Source organism: Pogoniulus pusillus, chromosome 23, assembly GCF_015220805.1.
Source record: "Pogoniulus pusillus isolate bPogPus1 chromosome 23, bPogPus1.pri, whole genome shotgun sequence".
In the NCBI taxonomy this organism is placed as follows: domain Eukaryota; kingdom Metazoa; phylum Chordata; class Aves; order Piciformes; family Lybiidae; genus Pogoniulus; species Pogoniulus pusillus.
In genome coordinates this window covers 7,933,343-7,956,821 of record NC_087286.1, presented here as the reverse complement: position 1 = coordinate 7,956,821, position 23,479 = coordinate 7,933,343, and the positions used below count along the sequence as shown (strand labels likewise).

Genomic DNA, 23,479 nt, shown 5'->3' with positions numbered 1-23,479 from the left:
GTAAGAGACAGATCAGAGGAGGGAGCAGTAGCATTAGCTGGAAATAAATCAATACAGGCTTTTGTGGGACCCTGAAGAGATAACGGAGCTTTCCGGAAGCTTGGGCTGAGATGCAGCATCAATAGAACACTTTGTTCCTTGTTAGCCTTCCTCATAAGCCAGCTGCTGAGAGACATGCACTGTCCCTTCTCCTTTCCACACAAACTCTTGTCTTTAAAATACCCAAGTAACAGTTTAAAGTATTTTTAAACTGACAGGTTTCTGTTAGAATAGAAGACTCCTCTCACCTCCAGTTCTGAGCTTTATGGAAGCCACGAGCTAGGTAAACTGATTCAATGGAACATGGGTGGCAGAAGCCAAATCTGGATCAGAACTGAAGAAGGAAACTTTGAGCAGTGATTGTAGATGTGCTGCTCAAGGAGCAGAAGCCACAGCAGAGATGGGAGAGTACCTGGGTGAATAAATGGAGGCAAGGACAGGTTTCTTGGAGTGCTGAAGTATCGCTGGGTAAGCATCACTCCTTGCACCTATTTCCTCTTTCACAGTGAATCCACTGAGGAGCAGCAAGAGAACATTACTTCTGTCATGAATAGTGGCTGCAACTCTGTGGTGCTGCCATTATCAAGGAACACTCCAAAAGCACATGCACAGTCTCTGGGCTCTTGTCCTTTGCACACAACTGAAAAGATAAAGAACATTCAGATACTAAGTAGGACAGAAAAAAACAAACAACCAATAGTTATAGGCTCAAGCACATCTACTCCAGGGACACTGCACTGCCTCCCAGCCTGTCTGGACTGCAGTGAGGTGTGGAAGAAGACTCTCTGGCATATCTTCATGAGCTAAGTGTAAAGTTATTGTTGTTATGTGATGAGCTAGTGAGAGAAACTGGATGAACTCGCCTGGAGACAGCAGAATCTTCTTTCAACTAGCTCAGTTTAGACAACACCAAACAGAGAGACAGACCACAGCCAGACTCATCCAAGCCCAGAGATATGTTTTAAAAAGCAAGACACTCAGATTTTGAATTTCAGATGTTCAAATTCTGTATCTTCTCTTGATGTAGACAACTTTCTGTGATGTGTGTTTAAAAAAACGATTTTCTCTATGATCTTTTGATTGTTGTTTTTTTTTTTTCTTATGCACCTTTTTTCTCACTGGACAGATTGTGAAGTTGAAGATGGTACATTTTCTGTTGGGCTTCTTACAGCCTGGAAGGAGATGAAGTGCCTGGTGGCTGGCCAGACTTGCCACCAGCACTCCAGTTCTTAGGCAGGAGTGAATAAAGGCTGAAAAATGGCAAACAGGATCTGAGGCTGAACTGTATGAAAAATAAAATAAAGGGGAGGGCAAGGCAGGGAGTGGTGATGCTGATAGATAAGACATGGGGAGATTTTGAACACTGACTCAGGAGCTGTCAGGCTCTTGGCACTTCCATTTCATCTGGAAAGCAGTGCTACAGACATAAAAATATTGCTGAGGCCAAAATCCAGTGATTTTTCTAATTCTGCCTCTTGCAGATGACTCCACCTATGCTGTTTGTCTAGAGATTATTTGACTGGGCTGCAGTGGTGTGGTATGAAATTTCGTTTAGTTACCCATTGTAAGGATCAGCCTGGAACTCAACAAGATAAATGTCAGGCCAGAAAGCAAGAATCTGTGATTCACAAGATGTCACATGTTTCAGTTTCTTGACTGAAGCTTCTCAAATGAGAACCACCTGCTCCTCATAGTGATGCAGCATCTCTTACTGGAAAGTCAGGCAGCTATTTCGGTAGAGTCTGCAGAGGGGGCGTGGGGGGGAAGAAGCTATAAGGAAGAAATTCTGCCAGAAGCTTCAGCAGCAGTCCTGTGAGAGCAGAAAGGAAGTTCAGCAGATCCTTTGGAGTCTGAGAGCCCAGCAGAAGGCTGCTAGTTCTAGCAACATTAAGACAAAGCAGAATTAACAATATAACAAGAGATGAATGAAGACAGTGGAAAAAAGTGCAGCAAAGGGGCAAAAGAGGACGGTGTTAGGAAGCGATCACGGTGCAGCAAGCAGAGTATGGTCTAGCAGTTGATCTACTGGGCAAGGGGTCAAGTGGCTAAATCCCAGTGCAACCAGCTGGTGTTGTGACAAGAGCATCCTTTAAAGATGCTGCTGCTAAATAGGACACTTTGCCACGTGCACTGCCGCTGCCAAGCCTGAAAAAGCACTGCTAGCACAGTTCCTACAATACCTTGTTCTCATTTGTTGTGGCACATTAAGAGCCTGAAAGTGGAGCTGCTATGTACCTCTGCAACCAGGGCTCTGGCATCTCAGCTTTCAAAACAGAAAATCTGAGCCCCTGTGCTTGCCCACATCAGGTATTTATGTAGCGAAAGCCAGCTTAGAAGCCTCTGCAAAGGGCCAGCTTGCAACACCCTTATCTAAAGCAGCACTTTGCTCTTGGATGCTGCATGCTGCACTTGGCTGTCCACTTGATCAGATGAACTTCCATGCTTTGCAAGAGTGATTTGAAAGTAAGAATAATAGAAGGGAAGATGATGTCCACAAAGAAGGAGAGGGGCAGAATCTGGCCTCCAGTGCTACATCCTATGGGGGTAGGAGGTGCTGAAAGCTTACGACTGCTGCCTTCAATTCTAATTGCAATGGAATTTAAAGGAACTGTAGTTAATGCGACCCGAAAGCTCAGATGGAATGGCCTGGCATAGAGTGAGCCTGTGGTTAGTTTAAACATCTATCACGCTGACCTCTTGTAAGTCAGGGTCAGGAAACAATGAGAGGGCAGGCGAGTGTTTGCGCTGTTGTTTGCTGACTGGCTGCTCAGAGGAATGCTGCAAGAATGTGCCAAGAATCTGGTTTTGTCAGGAAAAAAGAGTGCTTGTTTTTGAAGAGGCTGACAGGTCTTTAGAGACACAGAAGAGTGAGCTGGCACACAGGTGAAGAAGGCTAAAACCAGAAACAGGACTGCTGCAAGTTTCTCTCCAGGTGTTGGAAATGGTGGGAGAGGCACAAGGCATTCAGGCTGCAGTTCTGCTTTATGCTGCACCTGGGTGTGAAACAAGGACCAAGGGTGGGAGCAAAGTGAGGGCCATGGCATCTTGGCACCGTGTGAGGCTTGTGCAGGGGCCTGCCCAGCTCAGAGCTGGCGAACTCAAACCTGGGGTTGCTGAGGTAACTGTTGGCTGCAAGGCGCTGAGAAAGGCAGAGCAGCAAGCACTGGCACTGCGCAGGAAGCTGGGCCAGCAACCAAGAGGAGGCCCAAGAAATCAAGAGGAGGCTCAGCACATATTTTATAACAGAATCACAGAATGTCAGGGGCTGGAGGGACCTCAAAAATTCATCCAGTCCAACCCCCCTGCCAGAGCAGGATCTCCTATACCAGGTCACACAGGAATGCATCCAGGCAGGTCTTGAATAACTCCAGAGAGGGAGATTCCACAACCCCTCTGGGCAGCCTGTGCCAGTGTTCTGTCACCCTCACAGGGAATAAATTCCTCCTCCTGTTTCCATGGAACTTGCTATGCCTCAGCTTCCACCCATTGCCCCTTGTGCTGTCATTGGGCATCACTCAGCAGAGCCTGGCTCCAGCCTCCTGGCACTCACTCTTCACATATTGATAACCACTGATGAGGTCACCTCTCAGACTCCTCCTCTCCAAGCAGCACAGTCCCAGCTCCCTCAGTTTCTCCTCAGAAGAGAGAGAAACATTCCCTTAATCATCTTTGTGGTTTTGTGGCTCTGCACTGGACTCTCTCAAGCAGTTCCCTCTTGAACTGGGGGGCCCAGAACTGGACACCGTACTCCAGATGCAGTCTCACCAGGGCAGAGTAGAGGGGCAGGAGAACCCCTCTTGACCTACTATGCTATTGTTATGTCCAGAAGGACTTCTCAAGCCAGTTGTTCTCTCTCTTTTTGTGCCCTAAAACATCACTGGAGCAAGAGAAAACAATTTCCCAACTGCTGAAACAATTCAGCATTTAAATGGGAGCAGAGTGATGTGTGATCAACACACATAATATGTATTGGAAGAAATAAGGGGAGTGAATCTGCTATGGAAAGCACAAAGAAGAGCAAAAAGGAATTTAATTGGGACAAGCAATCTGGATACTCCTTTGAAATATACTGGTTTGGAAAGAGCAGACTTTGGGAAATGGTTTAATGGCCATGGTGGTCTTAGGTTGTCAGCTGGACTCAATGATTGCTGAGAAGTCTTTTATAACCAAAACAATTCTATGAATCTACAAAAATCAGGCTTGTGAGAGAACCTTTAACCAGAAACTCTAAGATCAGTAAAGCAGAGCTAATGAAATGCACTCCATAGACAATCAAGCTGCAATCTTGTGACTGACTTAGAACACTGAACACAGATTCTGACAGAGCTCTGGAAAACAACTGAGAATAGGGGAAATAGAAAAGTAGACTTGATCAAACCCACTGATTTTTACTTTCAGCTGGTATGCTATGTCCACGTTTCTCCTGGCAACTATTGCCCATGAATTAGAAGTACTTTTTGCCTCTCAGGAAGCAATTAATGCAGACAGTAACACATGAATGCTTAATTGCATACTTTAAAGCTAATTTTTAGAGCACTCGTGGCTTGGTGACTTTGTGCTGAATCGACTCAGAAGAGTGATGGCAACTTCCCAGGACTTGTCACCTTAGATGAACCTATAGACAAAAGATCAAATCACCAATGCTTGTTTTCCTGGAACAACTAATTAGGAGATTTCTGAAAATATGCTGGCAAAGAGCTTTTGCAAAGGGTGTCAAGGCAGAGGAAATGTTTTAAAAGGCCAAAATTCCTCCAACCTCTACATTCTTAAAGGGTGGTTTGTCAGTTTGCAGCTCTTTATCTGTTGGCTATCAGTTATGTTATGGATGAATACAGAGCATCTACTGGGACATTTCCCTACATATCAAAACCATCTGAAGGAGTGAATGCAGCAGCTCCTGTCAGCAGCAGCAGAAGACATTAGCCAGGCCTTGTTGCCTTAGTGTTCCACATCTCTTGGTAGCATCACTCTGATTATACCTAAACCTGGCAATCAGCTACTTCCTCGACTTTCAGAATAACCTCCCACCCACACAGTTACTGTGGTTGGAGCCATGGGCTGGCAAGGGAATGGGAAGTCAGAAATGGTATTTTTGGACCATGAAATGCACATTTATAAAGCAGTCTGGGGGACAAGAGCAAGAGCCAGCAGAGGGTGAGGAAAACTGGTTCTGGAAAGAAGCTGAGTCAAGGTGGTGCTGGCGGTCAGGGAGGGCAGCACAAACCCTCAGGAGAAGATGTTAACGACATATTTCATTTAGAGCTTGTTCTTGTTGGAAAGCTAACTCTTACATCTTGGAAGTTTTAAACTGTGGTCCCATCTGCTCTAACACTGAGAGCTGGGCTTGGAGAATAGCAGGAGATCTCAGAGGGATGCTGGAGCTGACACTGGTAGCTTCATCACCATCTCTTCTCTGCTATGGTGACCCCCAAGTCCTGATGGAGCACTGTTCTGAAGGTGCACTCAGGCCACTGAGTAAGCCAGAGGCTATGACAGTCCTTCCCATCCTCCCAACTTCCTTCCATCCTCCCTGCTTCCAACCTCCCGTCCTCTCTTCCAACAATGGCAGGGTAAAACACCACTGATACCATTCTGATACCCTTGGCTGACAGCTAGTATTTTGTGGCTGCTCCTGCAAAACAGAACGGATGGCCCTGGGCAGTGCCACGACATGCCTTGACTTGCCTCTTCCCCTCTGCACAGGGAAATGTGCTCTCATATTTGAACCTTTTCTCTAAATAAATGGCACATAATCAGGAAAACACTTGCTAGCTTTGGCCTCCAGCTTGGCATCTGCATGATGAAAATGTCCAAGTATTTTGAGCCATATTTTGGCTAAGATGCTGTGAGATACATCCGAGGCCTGGCAGAATCGATGGTGTGCCAGACCTGACCTGGATAAACTCCCTTTTGCCCTCCTCTGAGTACTGCAGCTAGAAATACTGCAGCAAAGGGAGATGTTTGTTGGGCTCATTTGCATCCCAGGCCAGATTCCTCCTCCAGCCACTGCTACTGCCTAGGCTCAGCGAGCAAATTAAACCACACTGGGCAATGGTGGTGGCACACAGCATCCTCTTTCCATGCCTTGCAAGTAAGTTAGCTTCCACACTTTGATACTTCTGGACACAAGCCAGAGATTTGTTTTCCCCTTTACATTAAGTATGCTCCACTTTTCTTGAATTCTCCCATGCAGAGAATTCACCCAGCAGAGTGTCCCAGTGGTTGATGGGATTTGTTTTCTCTAAGGGTTGTGACCTCACTGGTGTTTGTTCTGTGTCTTCAGATCATCCTTTGCCTTGGTCCCAGCACTTGCTGAACTTAACAATTGATTTCTGCCCAACATGGACTAAGAAGAACTGGGAGAAAAGGAAATAAAGACCTAAGGAATAGGGCAAAAGTCCTATTTTACATAAGAACACCTAAAAACTTCAGAAAATAAGACATCAAGACTGTTAGGAACAATTGTGAGATCTGTTCAGGTGGAGTAACACAGGTGTCTAAGGTAGCTGATTCAGTTTAAGACACAGAGAGATTCAGATTGACCTCACAGAGCTGAGACTGCCTTGTACACAGCTTGGGCAAAACACTCCTGGAAGCTTAAACTGAGTGTTTGTAGTGAAGAGCTAAAATGTAGTTAATAATATCATGTTGTTATGTGAAAAGCCTTCTGCAGGAAGATAAACAGCTTCAGTTTATTGTGGTTTTCTTTCCCATATGGCACAAATGGGCCCAGGACCAAAGTGGCTCTCAGCAGAAAGCTTTCCATTTCTGCACTCATTCAGCAGGTCATCTTTAACCTATTTGAATATTCTTCCTGTACACTCACTGCTGGACCCCTTCCAATCAGTACTCTAAAGTTCTTAATGACACTTAATTTTTCTAGCCTCCTTGGCTCTTCCTGCTGTTCATGCTACTGTTGAATACTCCTTTGTATCTGGTCTGATTTTTGTGTCTCTGTGCTAGTGTTTAGCTTGAGCTAATCTTTCCACAAGCTAAATTTTGAGCACTCACCTCATTCCAAATTTCCTAACAAAAAGCAGAACCACTTCTGCAGCAATTCTCATGACAACCCAAACAACTAAATCAATTAAACAACACTTGTACAGTTCAGGAAAATAAAGAGATATTCATGCCCACATCAAAGAATAGCACAATTGTACTCACCCCTCCTTTTTATCCTGGTACCTCCTGTTCTTATTCCAAGTTATGTTGCTGTATGTTTTCCCCTTCTATCCAGATGAGGAAAGAAACATTTCTTGAAGGCAGGCAATGCAGCTAAGCACTCATACAAGCAGGATAAGAAGGATGTTGAACTGCTGGTGCAGGTCCAGAGGAGGCCACGAAGATGGTAAGAGGGCTGGAGCACCTCTCTTACATGGACAGGCTCAGAGTTGGGGCTGTTCAGCCTGGAGGTGTCTCCTAGGAGGCCTTACAGTAGCCTTCCAGTACCTGAAGAGGGCATATAAAAAAGCTGGGGAGGGACTTCTTACAATGGCTTGTAGTGATAGGATGAGGGGGAATGGATTTAAGCTGGATGAGGGGAGATTTAGACTGCTAATTAGGAAGAAATTCTTCACAGGGAGAGTGGTGAGACAGTGGAACAGGTTGCCCAGGGAGGTCGTGGATACCCCCTCCCTGGAGGTGTTCAAGGCCAGGTTGCATGAGGCAACACAGATGAACAAGCTGGTCTAGTGGGAGGTGTCTCTGCCCATGGCAGGGGGGTTGGAACTAGACCATCTTTAAGGTCCCTTCCAATCCAAACCATTCCATAAACCCAAGAAATCCCATAAAATGTTCTTGGAAGCTTAAGCACTCTCAAAAACCTGCCCTTGAGGGCTCCTGAACAAGAGCCTATCTCTCCTGAGAAACAAGAGAGGTTTGTGAGTGTCATGAACACCTGCAGGACTGGCAGGAAATCGGTTAAAGGACAGCAGGACAGAACACAACATAAAAATAGGGTGCAGCTGGAGGAAAGCAACCTGAAGAAAGGAGATCAGAAGTTCTCATGGTCTAGGAAATGGAAAATTAATGAGAAAAAGTGCTGCAAGGTAATTCTGCTTTCTTGCTGCCAAAACATCTTAGCTAAATCCCAATGTTTTCCTATGCAAATTGAATTGCTGCAAAGGCAGAACATGCATCTTCCAGCACCAGCGTTGGCCCTTGCCTAACCTCGTGACTCCACGGTGCTGACAAATGTACCAGGCTTTGCTGACAGTTGGACCAGTGCATTTTGGAGCACACAGTCATGATGTAATGCAACGATCTTGCCCACTGACTGGACAAGGAGCAATGGGTGGAAGCTGGGGCATAGGAAGTTCCATGGAAACATGAGGAGGATTTTATTCCCTGTGAGGGTGACAGAACACTGGAACAGGCTGCCATAAGGGGTTGTGGAGTTTCCCTCTCTGGAGAGATATTCAAAACCTGCCTGGATGCATTCCTGTGTGATCTGCTCTAGGTGATCCTGCTCTGGCAGTGAGGTTGGACTGGATGATCTCTTGAGGTCTCTTCCAGCCCCTAACATTCTGTGCTTCTGTGATCATAGAATCATAGAATCATAGCATCAACCAGGTTGGAAGAGACCTCCAAGATCATCCAGTCCAACCTAGCACCCAGCCCTAACCAATCAACTAGACCATGGCACTAAGTGCCTCATCCAGTCTTTTCTTGAAGACCCCCAGGGACGGTGCCTCCACCACCTCCCTGGGCAGCCCATTCCAATGCCAATCACTCTCTCTGTGAAGAACTTCTTCCTAAGATCCAGCCTAGACCTACCCTGGCACAACTTGAGACTGTGTCCCCTTGTTCTATTGCTGGTTACCTGGCAGAAGAGGCCACCCCCACCTGGCTACAATGTCCCTTCAGGTAGTTGTAGACAGTAATAAGATCATCCCTGAGCCTTCTCTTCTCCAGGCTAAACAGGCCCAGCTCCCTCAGCCTCTCCTCATAGGATTTGTGCTCCAGGCCCCTCACCAGCTTTGTTGCCCTTCTCTGGACATGTTCCAGCACCTCAACATCCTTCTTGAACTGAGGAGCCCAGAACTGGACACAGTACTCAAGGTGTGGCCTGAGCAGTGCTGAGTACAGGGGCAGAATAACCTCCCTTTTCCTGCTGGCCACACTGTTCCTGATGCAGGCCAGGATGCCATTGGCTCTCTTGGCCACCTGGGCACACTGCTGGCTCATCTTCAGCTTACTATCTATCAGTACCCCCAGGTCCCTTTCCTCCTGGCTGTTCTCAGCCACTCAGTCCCCAGCCTATAGCGTTGCTTGGGGTTGTTGTGGCCAAAGTGCAGAACCCTGCACTTGGCCTTGTTAAATCTTACGCCATGGTTAGAAATGAGATTCATTTGCTGTTATCAGAGGCCTAGTCACACAGGACTAGGAGAAGCTGCTAGATCACAACACAGAAAGTCATCTTTGTCTCTTTCTGCTATGGAAAAAAAGGGGGGGGGGAAGAAAAAAAAAAAAAGGAAATCTTTTGTGCTGCTCCTGAAACAAACCTAAAGGTCATCCTTTGAATGGCATCCAAGCCTTCCTCTCCCTTAGCATCACAAATAAATCGCCGTGCTGCAGACTCCAGTAGTTTGTCAGCAGCATACTGCTCCACGTAGCAGCAGAGGGAACAAGGCATGACAGCAAGTATTTAACTAATTGAGTCTAAGCTTCTGCAGGTTTGGAACCCTCTTCGCGTTCCAAAACAACCTCTGGCAGCAGGGAAGGGTTCAGCTGCGGATACACACATGTGTTCCTGGGAAGGTACAAAGGAGCCTCATGTTAGTTTATGGACAGAAGGGAAGGTAACAGCAGCCAGCACAAAGGAGAATCCAAACTACAGCTGGCAACCCTCAAGGGCCTTACCGAGCCTCACCCAGAACTGATGTCTCCTTTTACCTTGGGTCTTCTCCATGTTTTCTGCAAAGGAATGACAGCCTTTCTTCAATATGTTAGCATTCCCTGCTCTGTTTCAGTTAGCTTTTCTCTCTCATCCTTTATGGCAAGTGCAGAAAATTGCTCTTCCTTAACACCACCAAATAATCCCATAGTGTTGTTTATGGCTTGTGATCAATCTTTTCCAGCTGCCCGTGTGTTGTTCCGGTGTCCTGGCTGGTCTGTCTCCCTGGAGCACAGGAGTCCCTCCCTAGTGCTACACTGTTGGTTCAGGCACTGGAATGGCTGTATCATAGAAAGATAGAACAGTTTGAGTGGAAGGGACCTTAGAGATCACCTAGTTACTAGTCCCCTGCCATAGGCAGGGACACCTTCTACAAGACCTGGTAGCTCAGAGCCTCCCTCTAGATCTGGTAGCTCAAAGCCTCATCTGGCTTCCAGGGATGAGGCACCCACAACTTCTCTAGGCAACCTGTCTCAGTGTCTCACCATCATCATAGTAAAGAACTTCTTCCTAAACCCCAACCTAAATCTACCCTGCTCTAGTTTAAAATCACTGCCCCTTGTCCTGTCACTGCAAGCCCTTATACAAAGTCCCTCTCCAGCTCTCCTGTAAACACATTCAGGTACTAGAAGGCTGCTAGGAGGTCTCTGTGGAGCCACCTCTTCTCCAGGCTGAACAGACCCAACTCTCTCAGCCTGTCCTGAGGAGGAGAGGTGCTCCAGCCCTCTGATCATCTTCACGGCCTCTTCTGGACCCTCTGCAAGAGATCCAGGTCCTTCTTATGTTGGTGGCCCCGTAGCTGCACACAGTACTCCAGGTGGGGTCTCACCAGAGCAGAGCAAAGTAACAGAATCACCTCCCTTGGTCTGCTGGCCACACTGCTTTTGATGCAGTCCAGGATGTGGCTAACTACCCAGAGGAGGGCACATAGCATTGACTGAATAATGTGAAAGGTGTCTGAAATTAGCATGGAAGCTTTTGTTTTCCCTCCACAATTTTCATTTTGGTGAGAGGATGGATGAAATACCCATGAGGATGGATGAGGCTGCTTCTCTCACCTACAAGGTTTCAGATAGGGATCACTGAAAGAAGCACAGAAAGAGTTTCACTCATCCTCTTCAAGTCTCTGGTGAGTACAGCCAGAGCTGTCTTCTGGAGGACTCAACTTCAGTAGCTTCACCTTACATGTGAGGTGTACATTCTCCCTCCAGGCTAAGGAGACAAAGAGTTTAAGCTACCTTTCACAGTGCATTTAGATACTGCATTCATCTTGCAGTTTTACACTCAGACTATCAGAGGCTTTGGAAAACATTAAAGAAGGGAAGAGAAGGGAAAACCATTCCCAAAGATGGTGGTTTTACAAAAGGGCAAAGATCCCCCCAGCTCTTGCTAGATCTTCCTGGTAACCTGAATGGCAACTGAGGGATCTGGACATGCTCAGCTATATAAGAGCACAGACTTCAAATATGAGAAAAGAGAAAACCATCTCTTAGGCACAGTACAACTGTAGGTGCAAAGTCACTATTGAAATCCACATGGTGCTATTTCACAGCATTAAAACATGATGGCAGGAGGAGATACAAACCATCTGAAGGCAAATCTCAGTCCTTCTCTTTTGCATAAACCTGGTGTTTTCTATTATTTATCTTTCATCAGTCTGAATCTTCCAATGAAACAACTTGCAGTCTGAGTTATGTGCATCTACACTACTTGATGCTTTCATGCTGACTTCACACTGGTTCACTTGCTACAAGTTGTGTTTTGTTGTAGTTCTTGCTGAAGGCTGACCATCTTTGCAAGGCAAAATGGGATGTGAATTTTTAAGAAGAAAGGGAAAAAAAGGAAATAACCTAATGGATGCCTTGAACTAAGCCTAAGGTTAAGTATTTCTGCCTAGGCAACATGCTAATACTGCTAAATCCACAGAAAACAGAGGAATGAAGAACAACCTCAACAGCTGCCTGAAAGAAAAAGAGATTAAACCCTTTTTGTCAGCTTCTTCCAGGGGCTGTATGGATGTGCTTTCCTCTCTACAACACAAGACAGTTACTTGCTTTTCAACAAAGTCTGGAGAAAAGGAAGCTGAGGGGAGACCTCATTGTTGTCTACAACTCTCTCAAAGGAGGCTGGCGTGAGGTGGGAGTCAGTCTCTTCTCCCTAGTATCAGGTGGTAGGATGAGAGGGAATGGCCTGAAGCTGTGCCAAGGGAGGCTTAGGTTGGAGATTAAGAAAAAAAAAATCCCTGCAAGAGTGCTCAGGCACTGGAATAGGCTGCCCAAGGAGGTGGTGGAGTCACCATCCCTGGATTCAAGAAACCTGTGGACATGGCACTTTTTTAATGGCCATGGTGGTGATGGGATGATGTTTGGGCTCTCAGACATCTTTTCCAACCAGAACAATTGTGTGATAGCAGAACTCTTTAAAAACAGAGGTTCAAAGAGTAAAGGAGAGGACTAAAGCACTTCTCTAGCAATCACAATAATTAGTTGATCTTCTTCATCCCATTCACCTCATGGATTTTATCCAAACAGCAACAACTTCTGAGCCACAGGATACATACCTGAGGTATGTTTAGATTACCAGTTTAAATGTGTACTTTTGAAGAGCTTTTCCAGGATGTGCACAATCTGCTGAAGCAGGAAAATCCACAACCATGCCATGTAGCAAGTGTCCTAATGTTTATTAGTTTGAAGCAGCCTGATGCTAATAACAATCTGCCTCTTCCAGTTCAGAGCAAAGCCATGAACACACAGCTGCATGCTTTGCATTGTCTTCCCTTGGGAAGTCACTGACAACGGTCAGCCAGTGACTGAATTCATTCAGTGAACTGAATTCAGCTTTCCACACTTTGCACAGCATGTAGATGAGCAAGCTTCTTCATACGTGATGTCTAAGGAAGGAGGGCATCTCTACAACCTTCACACTCACTCAGTAACTGCTTTGCTATGTCTTTCTCTGCCTTCTCCTCCTTTTTTTATCCAAGTCTTCTCCAACATGGTCAGATCTGAATTCTTAAAGGTGACAAAACAGTTACAAAATGCCTCAACTTAGACAAGCTACCCAAATCAACTCATAAATGAGTAATTGTCTAACTGGCATTTAAATGTTATGCTTAATGAGGTGTAGTTAAGAATAGCTGCAGAGGAGAACACAAGTTTTTAACTTGTCTGTGCCCCATAAAATTAAGAGGCTAGCATGCAGAAATTGAAACCTGGCTGGCATTATTCTTTCTGGATTAAAATTCAGCACATTAAACAGGTTAGATCTGGCATACCAAGACCATGACACCTTCCATTTCAGATCAACAGTGTCTTTTGTGCCAGTGCTCTAACTCAGCACATTCTGAAAGGCAAAACTTCTGTTTGGAAGAGGCAGAACTGGCCTGCTAGAAATGTACCATCCTATAGCATATGGCTCCAGCTGAAACTTGTGAATTGTGGAATTATGTTGGCTATAAATACATTAGGGGTAGGTGTCAAAAGGAAGGGGACAGGCTCATATCAGTGGCATCTGGTAACAGAACAAGGAATAATGGACATAAGATAGAACACAGAACATTCCACCTTAACATGAGGTGAAAATTTTTTTACTGTGAAAGTGACAGAGCCCTGGAGCAGGCCACCCAGAGAGGTTGTGGAGTCTTCTTCTCTGGAGACTTTCAAAGCCAACCTGAACATTTTCCTGTTTGGCTTGCCCTAGGTGATCCTGCTTTGGCAGGAGGGTTGGATGTGATGATCTCTGGAGGTCCCTTCCAACCCCTAACATTCTGTGGCTGTGATAAGTCCAAATAATGCTTTTGCTTTGGCAGCAGCATGTCTGGCCAAAGCTAAAGGGATGCTGAAGTCAATAAAATTCTGTAAAACAATCTCCAGACTGGCACTTTTGAGTGACACTACGCAACAGCGAAGCACATGGATTGCAGTGGGTGGAATGGTGGTCTAAGCATTCATGGTTGACTGAGGCAGCCATATTATTAGTCAAAAGACATCTTATGTGCTAATTTTACTCCTTTCAAAAGGTAGTAACTCTGAAAGCCCTCTACTTCACACCATAGATGAAAGCTCTCACTTCTGTAAATATTAATCACTATCTCTAGAGTAAACCTCTTATTACACGAAGCTGAAGGAAGCAGAAGTCACTTGATCGGCTCTTCTGGGAGGCGCTTGAGGGAGTGTAGTCAAATCTCTGCTTCACTGAGCCTGCAGATCTTCAGGTGAGGATGTTCCTGCCTCAGACTCTGTATTTTGCTTTGCCATGATCATTGATAACACATATGTGCTGAAAGAAAAGAGAACACTGATTGCAGCAGCAGAGTTGATTACAATATTAATTAGTAAGGAACTGTTAGCAGAAAGACTTTTGCTTGACCGAAGCAGTGGTCTTGGAATTAGCTCTTCCTGGCCAGAGACCTGCAACTGAATTCAACTCCTAGCTGCAGCAAGTTTTCCCACCTGCAATTCCCAGCTTTGAGGTGCACCCCTGGAAGTTCCACAGGAAGCAAAAGCAAGGCTTGCACCTGAGATAATTCTCACTGAGAAAAGGGGCCAGCAACACAGCAGCAGAAGTCCAAACATGTCTGGACTGTAGTTGTGTTCCACTTCTTACTGCTGTCTCTGCACATACTGGGAGTGGGTAGCTGGGAAGCCCTAGGGTCACAGAAGATGGAAACATAGCAGTCTGTACTATGGGCACAAAGTGGAACACAGGAAGCTCCAGCTCAATGTGAGGAGACACTGCTTTACTTGAGGGTGACAGAGCCCTGGAGCTGGCTGCCCAAAGAAGTTATAGAGTCTCCTTTTCTGGAGACTTTCAAAGGATGTATTCCTGTGTGATCTGCCCTAGGTAATGTTGCTTTGGCAAGTGAGTTGGACTCAATCTGCAGAGGTCCCTTCCAACCCTACCATTCTACAATTCTATGATATAGACTTCTGCTCTTATGGAGAAGAGGCTGGAAATTGAATCACTGACAGCACTGAGCAGTGTCTCCTTTGGATTATTTAAGGTTTTGCAGGAATCAGAGAATCACAGAACTGTTTTGGCTGAAAAAAGACCTCTAAGATCCCTGAGTCCAACCATCAACATAACACCACCATGGCCATTAAACCATGGCCTGATGTGCCACGCTTCAGAAAGGTCTACACTTGCTGGAAGGATCCCAACCATGACATTAAGGGCCCAGAGAAGAGGCAAATTTTGGGGTATGTAAAACATCTCAGAAAAGGCAGTGAGGGATTTTTTTAACTCTCTCTTTGATAGAAACTTACGTTTAGGTCTCTGAAGTGCTCGTTGTAGTCTAAGGCATAACCTACCACAAACAAATCTGGAATTTCAAATCCATAATCTGTATTGAGACAAATAACAAATACCATCAGCAGTGGCAAGGTCAGTGCCAATTATATAGCCCTCAAATTCAGGTGCTGCTTCTCTGACAAGCAAACTATAGATCTATAAAGTGAGTTGAGGTTATGTTACTTTTGACTCTCAGCCATCAAGGTCAGCAATAGCCCTATAACTGGTTCCTGCTCATAGGCTGCTTGTGACAGGCTTGGGAATAGTCACTGGGGAGCAGGAGACCTGTGGTGCAACAGGCACAGTGCATAAGGAGGCCAAAATCAGAGCTGAAGAGCTCTTCCTACACTTGGAAGCTCCATTGGCATAAGTGTGTGACAACTGCTTGGTGTCACAGTCATGATGAGTACAATTTTAATGCATTAGTACCCTTCAGAGATTTATACATTTTCCTCTGAGAACAGCAAAGAACATTTTGCACATTGTGCTGCCAAAGCACATCAGATACTCCCTAAATTAAAGCCCAAATCTTATGGAGACTCATGCAGATGCTTAACAAGGTAAATGCACGTGCTGTAGCTGGATCATACAACTCACACACTTCAGACTAAGCAGAGGTTTGTGTGAACATCTGTGCAGCATCAGCACTACATAAACCAAAGCAGACTCTTTCCAAACTGTTCACTAAGTAACTAGAGAAAAACACAACCTTATGGACACAAAAAGAGGTCAGCACAAAAATAATTACAGGTATTCAAGTAATGCATTCATTCAGTTGTTAAAATCTGTGAGTAATAGACACTTTGGAGTGCCACATTGTGGCCTTCCAGTATTTGAAGGGGGCTACAAGAAAGCTAGGGAGAGACTTTTTAGGGTGTCAGGGAGTGATGGGACTAGGGGGAATGGAGCAAAACTAGAAGTGGGTAGACTCAGATTGGATGTCAGGAAGTTCTTCACCATAAGGGTGGTGAGACACTGGAGGGAGGTGGTGGAGGTCCCATCCCTGGAGGTTTTTAAGGTCAGGCTGGATGTGGCTCTGAGCAACCTGATCCAGTGTGAGGTGTCCCTGCCCATGGCAGGGGAGTTGGAACTGGATGATCTTTGAGGTCATTTCCAGCCCTGACAATTCTGTGATTCTTGGATTTAAGTGAGCAAATGGTCAGTGATTTATGAGAGTGCCCTCTGATGTTTTATAGAATTCATCACAGCAGGGTAAAATCTGTTCCACTTTAGAAGTTAGTGCATACAAATATTAAACTACCCTTTGTGAAGTCATTTTGGGGTGTTTTTTCTATGTTTGACATTAGTGCATCCAGTCAAACTTACACTTTAATTTACTGGATCACATTCTACATGTTGAAAATGCTACAGTATGAAAAGTTGTACCACAAAATGTTTGGGTCACAGTTGAGATTATTGGGCTAAAGCCACGCTGACTGAACAGTGAGTCATTTTTGCTTCAGGAAGTTTTCCCCTCTCCCACATCCCAAACCAAGACACTTCATGATGCCTCCTGGTACTCATCTCTCTACTCTTCCTAGAATCACAGAATCAACCAGGTTGGAAGAGACCTCCAAGATCATCCAGGCCAACCTAGCACCCAGCCTACCCAGCCAACTAGACCATAGCACTAAGTGTCCCATCCAGTCTTTGCTTGAACACCTCCAGGGATGGAGACTCCACCACCTCCCTGGGCAGCCCATTCCAATGCCAATCACTCTCTCTGCCAACAACTTCCTCCTAACATCCAGCCTATACTTCCCCTGACACAACTTGAGACTGTGTCCCCTCCTTCTGTTGCTGGTTGCCTGGGAGAAGAGACCAACCCCACCTGGCTACAGCCTCCCTTCAGGTAGTTGTAGACTATCCTCCTCCCCAGCTCAGCTAAGCAGAAAGTTTCTCAGTAGAAAATAGTGGTCCATGTCTTCAAGATGGATCTACTCTTTGCTGTATTTAGCCACAGGCCTCTTATTACATCACTTGTTCTAACAAGTGTCAAATGACAAGAGCTTGGTGTAGCTCCATTTCTGGCTTCATCATAGCACAGTACCAGCACCAATCATTCAGAGAGAAGCAGAGCAGCAGAAGGAAGCTGAAAAAGCCCAGCTTATCTTTTGCCCTTTGGGGAATGGGATTGAATCACAGCTGTTTATTCCTTGAACAATAATTATTTCAAAAATAATAAATGTAGTTATTCTGTTATAAAAATGGAAAGTTTGTGGATATCTGAGTCACAGTAACACACCTTTCACATCCGGATGGAATCCTGCAGCTCCTCCAAAGAGATGCAGTGAGGAAGGAAAAGGAAGGAATGGATTTTCTCTTCTCTATTGTTTGTCAAGAGACAAAAGGTAAACAACTCACCTTCCATGGGTAAAATTAAACCCTTTCACACCTTGCCTATTAAGTTGGTACTCTGCAGAAGACATCAGGCTAGGCTTCCCAAACCACAGGTACACCAATCCTCCCACAGCCCCACTGTAAACTGGTGCTTTACAGGGCAGTCCAGAGAATGATATGGAAGGCAAGAGGTAGAACAATGGTGACTTCTCACACTGCCACATACAGCTTTTCACAACAACACTTACAATCTGGTCTGTAGCCATCAGGCTGAGATGTTCTTTTCACCAACAAACTGTAATTAAAAACAAAAGAAACCCCCATGCAGATCAAGATATTTACCTGAATAACATGCACAAAAACTACTGCCTTCATCAAAACCATCTGAGCCATGGGAATCACTCTGCTCCTTCAGCTCCTCCTCCTGATAGCAGGGAAGAGATGAGGATGCTTCCCTTCAAAGCCCATCGGTGCCAGTCTTGAAAGGGCTAAAGGGTCACTGCCACTGCAGAATACAAAAGCATTTCCTGTCCTCTCCTCCACACTCCTCTTAGTGAGGGAGTGAGTGCAGTGCTCCCCATAGAACACTGAATTAAAGAAGGATCTTGGAATGGGATCCTCCACTGGAAAATATGTTTGCCTAGACTAATTAATTACTAAGTTAGTGATTGTTTTACTCACCTTGCCACTTTAATCATTTTGGGCTTGTATTTTTCTATATTATTAAGCAGAACCTTCATAGTCCTTCCAGTTCCAACAATATCCTTAGAAAAAATGACAAAGAGAAGAAGTAAAGAACAAAGGAAAGTTGGAAAGAGGAAATCTGGACAGTGGCTGAGCAGTTCCACCTTCTCACTTGGTGCAAATTGTGTTATTGTCCCCAGTGTATTGTGAGCCACATCCAAAACCAGGTTATAACTGAGCTCTCACTCTTCCAAACGAGCACTTTCTACTCATGAAATAGTCAGAGGACTGTCCACTCCCTCTTGAAAACAGCTGTGTTTCTAGTGCCTGGGATGTAACACAGGGCTGGAGATGACTTTACTGGGCTCTGCAAGGGTTTAGGGATCACACTTTGCAGATCATGCTCAAGTCTACAGTATGCCAGCATCTCCCCACACCAGGGCTAAATCTGTCATTTAATTAAGCCCAGTACAAATGAGTGCTCTTTAGAGCTGCTACACCCAACCTCATCAGAATCAGATCAGCAGACACCTGGCTACAAAACTGACCAAGTCACAGAGACCAGCTGCTGATTCTGGACTCTGTGGACGTGGATTTCCCATTAGCAACACCTTATCTCTGCTCCCCAGCTGTCCAGAAGCACTGAAGGCTTTGCTGTGGACTTGTTCCATTCTGCTGCCGCAGTGAGTGCCAGCAGATCCAGAGCTACTGGTAGCCTTTTGGGTGTCCAGCTGTCTGTGTGGCTGCTGAGCTTCCTTCCCACCTTTGCTAAGAGAAGGCATTCCACCACTGATACATTTTCTTCACTACAGTGTCCAGCTTGCTTCCCACGGAGGCAGACTGGGCCTGAAGTGCTACTCAGAACCTGTCGTGCCCTCTAACCACCCCAGTTACTTTCCCAACACTTTAAAGGAGCAGCAGCTACATCAATTACCAGAGAGTCTGCAGCACCAGAGAGGTGACACATTCTCCTCCTCTACAATGGCACCCTGTTGGTTTACATCAGTGACATGTCTGTGCTGGGCCCTCCCCAGGGGAGGCTGCGGGATGCAATGCTAATGAGCAGGAGCCACAGGGACTTGAGGGAAGGACTCAGGTTCCCAAGCAGTGTGCAAACAGCCCCTAAGCTGTAAAGCATCTGCAGGGCTGTGCTACCATTTCAAAGTCATGCAATTGAGAAGAGAGGGCACCACGGCTGTTGATTCATTGCCCTCCAAGGAACAGAACAACTTGCAGAACAGGAGTCGATGAAACCATAGAAGGAACAAATCAAATGAGGCAGAAACAAAGAGTGCTGGGTATCACAGAGCAGAGTGTCAATTAGAGCAGCAGCAATGGAGTGTATCCATCATGCAATTGCAGAAAGACTGAGAAGTCATTAAGCAGACCAGACCCTCTCCCTCCTCACCCCCTCCCAGCTACAGAAGTGTAAACATGGGCAGGTTTAGAAGCAGAGCAGGCAATCATGGCTTGGCCATGTGACTTTAAGTACAAGATGACATAAGCACCCAACTTACCTCCACAATGAGGACATTCTGAAAGACAGAAAGAAAAAGGAGTATGGTTACACAGCAGTCACCAGCTAAAAGGAACAGACGTTTGCAGAAGGGAGATGAAGATGGCTAGGTGCATGTGCAACATGGCAGGACACAAGGAGTTCCCCGTCTCATTTTTGTGCCCTGAAGTCAGAGCTGCAGCTCGATTCAGCTCTGTCCAGATGATCTTCTTTGTGCATGAACAGATGCAGCTTCAGACAATGAAAGCAGGTAGAAGAAATCCAAATGGGCTGAGCTTTCCTTCATTCCAGTGTGTCTAGCCATGCACTGCAGTGTACCCTGTAGCTTACTGACATACTGCTGCTGCTGTTAATACGAGACAACAGCAGTAACATTGTCACTCTGAAATAAATGCTCTTCCTCCCACTCTCCAGAAACCCCACAGTGGAGGATTACAGGCCAGGTTCTACCACCCATTCTCACACTGTGAAGCACTCCTTCCCTCTTCAAATACTGCTGCTAAAACCAGTTGTGGTGAAGAGAAGGGGAGTGGTCCAGTGATGAGCAGTGATGTCAAGACCTGGGAGCTAATCTTTTTGCTGAAAGGGTTCATCAAAGGAATCACAACATTGAAGGTGACTTCTGTTCTTCTACTAAAAGCAATAACAAGAAGTAATGTCCTTATCAGAAGAAATGAAAACCTATTTATTATCACATGATCAAGAGGATGGGCTCTTATGGTCTTGCATTAAGCTGCACTTTCTGAGGTGAAACCTGCACTAGCAAAGTGATTTGACAAATACCTGTATGAACACTTCCATCACCATGAGGGTGGTGGAACACTGGAAGAGGTTGCCCAGGTAAGTAGCTGAGTTCCCCATCCCTGGAGATATTCAAGGTGAGGCTCACAAGATTCTGAGCCATCTGATGTAGTGAAGGTGTCCCTGCTGACTGCAGGGGGGTTGGCCTAGGGACCTTTAGATGTCCCTTCTGACTCAAACCATCCTATGATTCTAGCTATCTATGCATACATCTCACATGCATGTGCTGCATGTCCCACACAACCTCAAGACAGATGGTTTCATATCCATGCAGTGTTCACCAGACTAGTTTACATTATACTTCCTTTCTCTCAGGCTTGTTGGCTCAGCTATATACAAAACATGGAGAATTGCCTAATTTCCTTTTCCACCACAGAATTGCAAGGCAGGGAATTCCAAGAAGGATCCAAACACCACAGGGAAGTGTGTGAAGGGGATGTGCTCATAAACAGCACACCTCTGACAGTTTCCTTAACTGCTAGGTAGATCTCTTCAACCTTCAAGCCAGAAATGACTAGTAGAGATTCTCCATATTTATACTCCTGCTTCTGAAATGGCAAAATACTTGCTAAAGGTGTGGAGGGAACTGCTGGTAGCAGATGTCAGCAATGGAGATATCACTCAGGAAGGCTACTAATTTAGACTGAGCTCCAGTGTATTAATCTTGGAGGGTGGCTCCTTTCTGGTGTTTTCATAACAGGTTTCACTGGTGGTTATCCTGCTTGGCACTCCTGACTTTCAACCTCTCATCTGCTGACACAAACAGCTATGGGTCTGAAAGACCTAGTCTTGTGGAGCTAAAAAGTCAAAGGCCTCCTAACAACAAAAGTCCAGTGATGCCTGCCTCTAGAAATGTCTTCCTTCAAGAATGGAAGTATCTCAGTCCTCTAGCTAAACTGAGGAGACTAAACCATGCTCAGGAGAAACTAATGACAGGTGTATAGGGACACTTTTCCTTGAAGGAAGCCATTTGGATCCAAAGAGGGTTTGGCTCTTTTGGATAAAGTCATAACTAGGAAAAGCACTTCCAAAGACTTGCTCAGGACACGTGGGTCTGAGGCATAAGCCCTTCTTGGTACTCCAGCACAGCATCTCTTGTAAGTGTGCACTGTTGTCTTGTGCAAGCTGGGATCTAACTATCGTCCCCAGCTCAGAACTGTGGCTTGGTCATTCCTCCCTCACTTGCATTTATGCAAAAGATTTCTTCTGTATAAATGCTGAAGTGAATCAGAGAATCACAGAGTAGCCTGGGTTGGAAGGGATCTCCAAAGGTCATCCACTCCATCTCTCTCTGCAGTCAGCAGGGGCATCCTCAACTAGATCAGGTTGCCCTGTCAAGCCTAACCTTGAATATCTCCAGGGATGGGCCCTCAACCACCTCCCAGGGCAACCTGTTCCAGTGTTCCACCACCCTCATAGTAAAGAACTTGTTTCTGACATCCAATCTACATCTGCACTTCTCCAGTTTGAAGCCATTGCCCTAAATATTCATCTTTATTGCCATTACTTGGCATTCTTCCAACTAAAATCTTAAAATAATTTCTTGAGATCATAATAGTCTCTTGTAGTAATTTCCCAGGTAGCATCACTAGCATTAAATGTTAATTCCACCTTTAAATCATGAATTAAATCCTGTACAGCCCCTGGAGAACATGCTCTAATGCACCCAGCCTGGCAGTGAAGTGTAATTAACTGTTTCTGGAGAACAGCTTCCCAAGCAGTTATACCTTCCCTTAATAGAAATTTAATCTTGCCTACATTTCCTTATCACAAATGACTCATGCGAAGGAAAGAAGATTAACATGGACCCAGACATGCCTGAAGGGTTCGTCTGGCCACAAGAGTGGTAGTCACCTGCACATGACTTCAGCTGAAGCATAAGACCTTGGGATTTCTTACTGACTTGAGAAGGAAGGACCCTGAAACTGTCTGAGTGGCATTCTGTTGCTCTTGCCTCTTCTCCTCAGAGCCTAGGGGTCTAAAACGGTTGCAATCAAGACTCATTTGGACATCTAAAGTCCCTTTTAATCAAGCAGTTGTCTAAGGCAGGTGTGATGGTTTGGGTGTTCCCTGCCCCCCCACACTTTAGAAATCACCCAGATTAGACTCAGCCAGCTCTGGCAATATGAATGAAGCTTATATTTACAGCTTAGCTCAATATACAAGCAGATATTTACAGTATATACAGTTAGAGACAGAAATACACAAGGTGAAAAGGTAATACAGAAACACAACTCCCTTCCCACAAACCTGAGTCCCCAGGAAGGGCTCTCAACCACCCCTTCACCTTCCCCCTACCCCTCTCAACCTTACCCCAGTCCCAAGGAAGAATGGAGGTTTGGCCAGGGGGTTAGGAAGCAAAGTGGATTAGTCCAAAATGGATGGGTGAGGTTAGAGAGTAAGATGCAGCTCAGCCAGCAGCCCCAGCAGCAGCCCAAGTGAGAGTGGTTATCTGTTTTTATTTCTTGTTCCTGTACATCTCAGCAGGCCTATGAGTGAAGCAGACATCACCATTGTTTTCCTCTCACAGCCTGTAATCTAGTTCTTCTCACCAAAACATTCTAGCCTGCTTCAAACTAGCACAGGCAGGAAACACAGATTCTGGTTTGCATTATATTTCCAACACATTGATGAGGATTTTATGTGCTAAGGAGCAATGTTGTCTGTAAGGCCCTTGGAGTGGAAAAGCCACTATAAATATTGAGATAGGAACATCTTTTGTACCTATACACCTTGAGAGTGAAACATCAGTCCCTGATATGATTAGGCAGCAGCACTGTGACCAAGCTGGTGAATGAGTCTTACGAAGAGCAGCTGAGGGAACTGGGGCTGTTCAGTTTGAGGAAGAGGAGGCTGAGGGGAAATCTTACTGCCCTCTGCAACTACAATAGAGAGAAGTAGGTGCTGGTCTCTTC

General features: G+C 45.5%; 2 protein-coding genes across 4 annotated transcripts in view; both read right to left on the bottom strand.

Moving 5' to 3' along the window:
• The window catches only part of ARHGAP21 (Rho GTPase activating protein 21), a 144,992-nt gene extending 137,709 nt beyond the window's left edge, over positions 1-7,283 (bottom strand). The window contains exon 1 of the mRNA XM_064162480.1: positions 7,204-7,283. The gene's annotated coding sequence lies outside the window, so the exon portion shown is untranslated. The remainder of the gene's footprint in view (positions 1-7,203) is intronic.
• The window catches only part of PRTFDC1 (phosphoribosyl transferase domain containing 1), a 74,010-nt gene that overhangs the window by 8,606 nt on the left and 41,925 nt on the right, over positions 1-23,479 (bottom strand). Inside the window, exons 5-10 of one of the 3 annotated variants that reach the window (XR_010306538.1) lie at positions 19,765-19,782; positions 18,245-18,327; positions 17,812-17,858; positions 15,199-15,275; positions 14,048-14,212; positions 7,204-7,488 (exon numbers count right to left, since the gene is read on the bottom strand). Coding sequence is in view for 1 of the 3 variants with exons in the window: in XM_064162504.1 (XP_064018574.1) it covers positions 14,165-14,212; positions 15,199-15,275; positions 17,812-17,858; positions 18,245-18,327; positions 19,765-19,782 (273 nt within the window). In the remaining 2 variants the exon portion in view is untranslated. Of the gene's footprint in view, positions 1-7,203; positions 7,489-12,595; positions 14,213-15,198; positions 15,276-17,811; positions 17,859-18,244; positions 18,328-19,764; positions 19,783-23,479 lie in introns of those variants that run through there. The other 2 variants (XR_010306539.1, XM_064162504.1) reach the window with 2 other exon arrangements.